This window comes from Nicotiana tomentosiformis, chromosome 4, assembly GCF_000390325.3.
Source record: "Nicotiana tomentosiformis chromosome 4, ASM39032v3, whole genome shotgun sequence".
Lineage (NCBI taxonomy): Eukaryota > Viridiplantae > Streptophyta > Magnoliopsida > Solanales > Solanaceae > Nicotiana > Nicotiana tomentosiformis.
Genome location: NC_090815.1, coordinates 125,190,849 through 125,198,288, shown reverse-complemented (window position 1 = coordinate 125,198,288; position 7,440 = coordinate 125,190,849). Strand labels below are relative to the sequence as shown.

At 40.2% G+C, this 7,440-nt stretch overlaps 1 protein-coding gene across 1 annotated transcript; it reads left to right on the top strand.

Annotated features, from left to right (window-relative positions):
- The first annotated feature begins 3,525 nt into the window (after positions 1-3,525).
- On the top strand, positions 3,526-4,218 carry LOC138910501 (uncharacterized). The gene has a single exon (XM_070201743.1). The coding sequence runs from the start codon at positions 3,526-3,528 to the stop codon at positions 4,216-4,218; it is 693 nt and encodes a 230-aa protein (XP_070057844.1).
- The last annotated feature ends 3,222 nt before the right edge of the window (positions 4,219-7,440 follow it).

The following is a 7,440-nucleotide window of genomic DNA, read 5'->3' as shown; positions in this document are numbered from 1 at the left end:
GAACCCAGCGTGAGACAGTAAAGAGCAGAGTAGGCGTGCAACTCAACACCCCAAATTTAAAACTCATAGCTGAAATTTTTATAGGCATTTCGTAGAGAGAGAGAGTATATTATTTTGGACTTGGTCTTGGGGATTAGAGAGAAGGATGAGCTCTTTACCATTAATACATCTTCAAGGTAAGAATTAAATGTCTTTCTTTGATAGATTTGGTTCATTTATTACATCTCTTAACCCTCCAACATAGTGGGATTCATAGATTTTTGAAGATAATCTCAAGGACATTTCAAGAAACTCAAATCTTGAAACTTTTAGGGTTTGACAAAGAGGTAATTTCTTCACTCCAATCTTATGTACTATACTCCATGGGCGTAGTAGAGTATATTTATGAAGTTAAATTTGTATTTAAACATCTATTCATAAAATCCTAAAAGCTAGTCTTGAAATTGAAGAGTTGGTTGGTAAAGATGATGAATAGTGTTGGGTCTTATTTGAACGATGTTATTTTAAGTTTCTAGTGGAACAACTAGATCCCATAACAAGTTTAATGAATGAGTTGAAGTTAAAATTTAAGGATTGACCTTCAAATGATAAAATGAGGATTTTTGTTAAACTTATGAAATTGGACTTAAGTGTTAGACACTTAGTTGATTTAATTCGTATCCTTGTGATGCGTTCTTGAATTATGTGAGTTCGTATATATAGATCGTAACTCGTTGGCATTATTGGATCATTTGGGGGTAAGGTTAGAAGCAATTTGAGGTACGTTGAAACTTACTACCCTCGAAACCTTTCTCCATACTCATGTCGAAACACGATTAAATTGAGTTTCTAAATGTGAGTCCTAGCTTGTGGGGACAAGGAGTTGGGATTGTACCATTCTTGTATCATAAATGATTTAAGTGCTATGAATATTATTTTCTTGAAATATTTTATCTTAATTTTTTTAAAACTAAATAAATAGGGAATAACACTTGTAGTATTTTTTGAAATGGAAATACATGAGTTGTGAAATATCTTGAATTTAACTATTCTCAAATAGTTGATTTGGCTATAAAAAAATCATCATCGATAAATGTAAAGGTTTTGGGAGTTACTTAAATTCACCGAGATTGACCTTGAATACTTTTCCTCATTTGGTCATGAAACTACACGTGCCGGTTTAGGCGTAGAACCTACCTTACGATTGGGAACTACGACAGAGTACTTCCCATTAGGGGTACTATTGTGCTACTTTATTAGCATGGTTGAGTCGATTCGTACGGCACAACGATGAGACGACCTTAGCAAGTAGGGTATATGATACTTGCCGCTAGGTACGTAACTTAGTTGACCTTCTTTCGTGTCGGTGATGGTATATTGCTCCCGATAAATAAAAAATCAAACATGATTTTGCAAAGATCAATGCTAATGGAAGACTTTGAAATATGTTTTACCATATTATTTTATTTTACTTTCTAAATTGTTAATTGATGTGAAGGCTTCTTTCTCGATATCAATTGTTATTGCATATCTTATATCTTCTTAAATCTTGTCCTATTTTTTTTGGGGAACGGTTCATGATTCGTACTAGGCATGTGGAGCTTAGGCCTTTCGGTCACATTTTCATTTCTATTTTCAGGGACTGGACCTGAGCAGCTTGGGCCGCGTGGATAGGGCAGCTCTACATTTCCCGTTGACTTTATTTGGTGAGACTCCACGCTAGTATTCGTGGAGGACTTTATTATATTACTATCCTTTTGAACCACCAGGATATGCCTTGGTTAACTATTCCATTTCGCTTAATAGAAATTTCATAGACAATAGTAGTATTTATTTTAGGTTGTAATACTATGGTTACTTACATGACGTGCATGAATGAAATTTTCTTTTATCTTTATGAAGCTTTGCCTTCAAAGGAAAAATATTTACTTAAAGACATTAATAATGTTTTGTCGTATATCTTAAAATGATTGTAATTGAAGAGGCTTTAGCATCCTCCTATTAGGTATATAAATGTGTATTAATCTATGGGATGGTTCATTCGGGTTTGGTAGAGTACCGGGTGCCGGTCACGTAGTTTTAGGGCGTGACAAACTTGGTATCAGAGCCCTAGGTTCTAATTCGAGTCCTAGGAAGTCTATGGAATCGTGTCTGGTAGAGTTCTCTTCATTGGTGTGTTGTGCACCACACTTATATCTAGAAGGCTATATGGACATTATAAGAATACTTCACTCTTTCTTCTTATTCTAGAATCGTGCAATAGAACTAAGAAATATTTCCTAACTCGTACGCTATATCAATTGGCAGAAGATGGTGAACACGTATGGCGGTAATATGAATCGGGAAGCCGCTCCTATACATGATGCGTCTTCGGGAGGGGTACCCGCTAGACCTAGGGGCCGAACTCCGAAGGCTGCAAAAGCACGGACTGTGCCAGTTCCAATGGCTCCAAGGATGGTCCAGGAGCTCGAGGAAGAAGTTGATGAGGCACCTGCTCCACCTCCAGAACAAATTCACTTGGAAAAGACCCTCACTGATATTAGAAAGGCTATGGATACTTTTGCTGATCTCATGGCTATGCAGATCCAACAGAACCTTCAAGTGGGTATTCAGGCACTCCAACAAGGAGGGATAAGAGCACCAGCGATTGGGGACATGGCACAGTTGGCCATGAAATTTGTGAGACTTGAGCTGCCGATTTTCATTGGTACAGATCCCAGTGCAGACGCTCAGGACTTCTTGGAGGAAGTTGAGAAAGCTACTACTTTGCTAGGAGTTAAAGACTACCGGGTGGTTCGATTGGCAGCCTACCAGTTGAAAGACATTGCTAACCTCTGGTTCAAAGGGGTAGAGAAAAGTCGATCGGAGGATGCACCTCCAATGATTTGGGCAGAATTTAAGAAGATCTTCATTAAGAAGTGGTTATCACCAGGAGTGAGAGCCGCCCTTGCGATATTGTTTGAGACCTTAAAGCAGGATACCATGACCGTCCTTGAGTATAGCATCAAATTCGAGAAGTTATCCCGTTGTGCTCCCCACCTCATCCCCACCGAGGATGAGAAGATTAATCGCTTTGCTCGTGGCTTGATTGCGGGCATCATAAAATATACGATTAGTGGGAGAAGAAACACTACCTTTACTGACTTTGTATATCTAGCAATGGATCTCGAGAGGATTCATCAGGAGGAGAGGGCCAACAGGGAGTAGAACAAAAAGGCTCGAAATTTTGGCACTTTCAGTGTAGTGCCTAGTTCGGGCAAGGGGCAGAACAACAGAGGATCATCTGGCCCACCGCAATCTAGGATGTAGACAACTTTCAGTAACCCTCCAGTGGCATATAGTTCCGAACAAAGAGGCCAGTCTAGGTCCGTTCAGAGTGAGCACCGTACTGCACAACAGGGTCAGAGTAGTGTGGGTTCTCATCAGCATCGGCCTAGTGTTACCAGGGGACCCTGTGGTCCTTGCTATGGTTATGGATTGACATGTCATATCCAAAAGTTTTGCCCTAACGGGCAACAGGGTTAGGGAGCTCACCCGACACCTTCTATGGCTACTACTTCAGCTGCACTGCCCCCACCTAGGGGTAATGGGTCCCACAATGGGCGCAATGCAGGAAATGTGCCACATACAGCTGCTACTTCTCAGGGAACTCATCCTCGTTTCTATGTTATGCCTACTCGCCCTACTGTAGAGGCTTCAGATGCTGTCATCATAGGTATACTTATAGTTTGTGCTCTAGATGCTTATGCTTTTATGGATCTTGGATCTACTTTTTCCTATGTAACTCCGTACTTTGCTTTGGATTTTAAGATAGAGCCAGAACAACTACTTGAACCATTTTCTGTGTCGACTTTGGTGGGAGATTTTGTTATTTCCTCCCGCATTTATAGGGGTTGTGTGATTATAATTCAAGATCGAGAGACTACGACAGGCCTTATTGGGCTAGAAATGGTTGACTTTGATGTGATTATGGGGATGGATTGGTTATACAAGTGTTATGCCATTTTTGATTGTCGTGCTAAAGTGGTCAAGTTTGAGTTTCCTAATGAGTCAGTTCGTGAGTGGAAAGGCAATATTGCTGAGCCTCGAGGTAAATTTATTTCATACCTTAAGGCGAAGAAGATGATCACGAAGGGATGTACTTCTCATTTAGTCAGAGTCATTGACACAACTGTGCCAATTGTTAATGAGTTTTCTGATGAGCTTTCGGGTATTCCACCGGTATCGACTTTGGGATAGATGTGGTGCCAGATACGCAACCGATATCTATTCCCCCATACCGAATGGCTCCAGCCGAGTTAAGAGAATTGAAGGAGCAGTTGAAAGGTTTACTGGATAAAGGGTTTATTAGACCTAGTGTATCACCTTGGGGTACGCCCGTGTTGCTTGTGAAAAAGAAAGATGGTTCTTTGAGAATGTGTATTGACTACAGGCAACTTAACAAAGTGACCATCAGTACCTCGAATAGATGACTTGTTTGACCAGTTGCAAGGAGAGAAGCTCTTCTCGAAGATTGATTTAAGATCGGGGTATCATCAGTTGAAAATTCAAAAAAAGGATATTCCCAAAACGGCTTTTAGGACCCGCTACGGACATTATGAATTTTTGATGATGTCATTTGGGCTAACAAATACAGCCGCAGCCTTTATGGATCTAATGAATCGGGTTTTCAAACCATTTTTTGACAGACTCGTAATTGTTTTCATTGATGACATATTAGTCTATTCGCGAAGTCAAGAGGAGCATGCCAATCATTTGAGAATAATGTTGCAGACGCTTTTGGAGAATGAGTTATATGACAAATTCTCTAAGTGTAAATTTTGGCTTGAATCCGTGGCATTCTTGGGTCATGTAGTATCTCGTGAAGGTATTAAGGTTGATCCTCAAAAGATTGAAGCGGTTAAGAGTTAGCCTAGACTAATTACACTGATAGAGATCCGTAGTTTCTTGGGATTAGCGGGTTACTATCGGCGGTTTTCTGAAGGTTTTTCTACTCTTGCATCTCCGTTAACCAAGTTGACACAGAAAGCTGCGAAGTTTCAGTGGTCGGATGCTTGCGAGAGAAGTTTTCAAGAGTTGAAAGCTAGATTGACTACAACGCCGGCATTGACGTTGCCAACAGGTTTAGGTGACTTTATAGTTTACTGTGATTCCTATAGAGATGGGTTCGGTTGTGTCTTGATGCAGAAAGGTAAGGTTATCGCTTATGCTTCTAGACAATTAAAGATCCATGAGAAGAACTATCCGACCCATGACTTGGAACTTGCCGCAGTTGTATTTGCTTTGAAAATTTGGCGGCATTATTTGTACAGTGAGCACTATGAAGTATACACCGACCATAAAAGCTTGCAATATATATTAAAGTAGAGGGAATTAAACCTGAGGCAAACGAGATGGTTAGAACTATTGAAGGATTATGATTTGAGCATTCATTACCATCCGGGAAAGGTGAATGTGGTAGCCGGCGCGCTAAGCCGAAAGTCAGGAGATACTTTGGCGCATTTACCGATAGCTAAAGAGATTTCTATTTGTGCCATAGCACGTTCCTCTCTTATTGAGCGTGTCAAGGCTAAGCAATTTGAAGATCCAAATTTGGTGGATAATCAAAATGGTGTACAATCTAAAGATATCCTCGCCTTTTCTCTTGACGAGGATGGGGTGTTGAGGATGAACAGTTGCTTGTACGTGCCAGATATTGATGGACTTCGTAATGAAATTATGGCTGAGGCACACAGCTCGAAATATTCTATACATCCAGGGTCTACAAAAATATATAATGAGTTGCAGGAGATTTATTGGTGGAATCGAATGAAGGAAAATATTTCAGACTTCGTGGCTAGATGTTTAAATTGCCAACAAGTAAAAGCTGAGCATCAAAGACCCGGTGGGTTAGCTTAAAATATTGAGATTCGGCTTTGGAAGTGGTAGATGATTAATATGGACTTTGTGGTGAGTTTGCCTCGCACCCGCTTGAAGCATGACTCTATTTGGATGATTGTAGATCGGCTTACAAAGTCGGTGCATTTCTTACCGGTAAAGATGACTGACACGGCACCACGGTACGCTAAGTTGTACTTGAAAGAAATTGTCAGACTTCACAGTATTCCAGCTTTCATTATATTTGATAGAGGGGCCCAATTTACTGCTCATTTTTGGCAGTCCTTTCAAGAGGGTTTGGGTACAAGTGTCAATTTGAGTGCTGTTTTTCATTCACAGACTGGCGGACAAGCTGAGAGAACTATTCAGATGCTTGAGGATATGTTGCGGGCTTGTGTCCTTGATTTTGGTAGGAATTGGGATGAACACTTACCTCTGATCGAATTTGCCTGCAATAATAGCTATCATGCTTGTATCCAGATGGCTCCATACGAGGCTTTGTACGACCGACATTGTAGATCACCTATTGGATGGTTTGAGCCGACTGAGGTAGGACTACTTGGTCTCGATCTTGTACATGATGCCTTAGAGAAGGTGGCTTTGATTCAACAACGGCTTAAGAATGCTCAGAGTCGACAAAAAAGCTATACATATGTACATCGACGTAAGTTGGAGTTTAAAGAGGGTGATCAAGTGTTCTTGAAGGTATCGCCAATGAAGGGCGTTATGAGATTTGGGAAGAAGGGCAAGCTAAGTCCTAGATTCATTGGTTCATATCGTATCTTGAAAAGGATTGGGAAGTAGCCTACAAGCTGGAGTTACCTGCATTGATGACTTTGGTTCATCCTGTTTTTCAGGTATCGATGCTACGGGGGTATGTGCCCAATCCTACTCACATCGTCTCACCGGAGGTAGTAGAAATAAATGACGGCTTAACTTATGAGGAAGAACTTGTTGAGATTCTTGATAGGCAAGTCTGTAGGCTGAGGACTAAGGACATAGCTTTAGTTAAAGTGTTATGGCGTAATCATGACGTCGATGAGGCTACTTGGGAGGCCGAGGAAGATATGAAAATCCGATATCAACACTTATTCATTACTTCAGGTATGACTATTTTTTTTTTTAGAAATTTTGAGTTTAGAGTTTATCATAATTTACTTCCATGGGGCAAGTGATTGATTGTTTTATCTATTGCACATGGTTGCTAGACTTGTCTTATGGTAATAAATTTTATTGTTGTGATGTTGGGAGAGGCTATGTACTAGTGTCTGGAGATATATGAAGTCGCGGATGCATTAGCCGAGGAAGATATGAAAATCCGATATCAACACTTATTCATTACTTCAGGTATGACTATTTTTTTTTTTAGAAATTTTGAGTTTAGAGTTTATCATAATTTACTTCCATGGGGCAAGTGATTGATTGATTTATCTCTTGCACATGGTTGTTAGACTTGTCTTATGGTAATAAATTTTATTGTTGTGATGTTGGGAGAGGCTATGTACTAGTGTCTGGAGATATATGAAGTCGCGGATGCATTCATTGAGGTAGCTGTGATGAGTTGAGCCACGTGGGACCTTTTAT

Excerpts from the sequence above, each read along its gene's own strand:
- LOC138910501 (XM_070201743.1), top strand. The coding sequence starts at position 3,526 with ATGGCTACTACTTCAGCTGCACTGCCCCCACCTAGGGGTAATGGGTCC.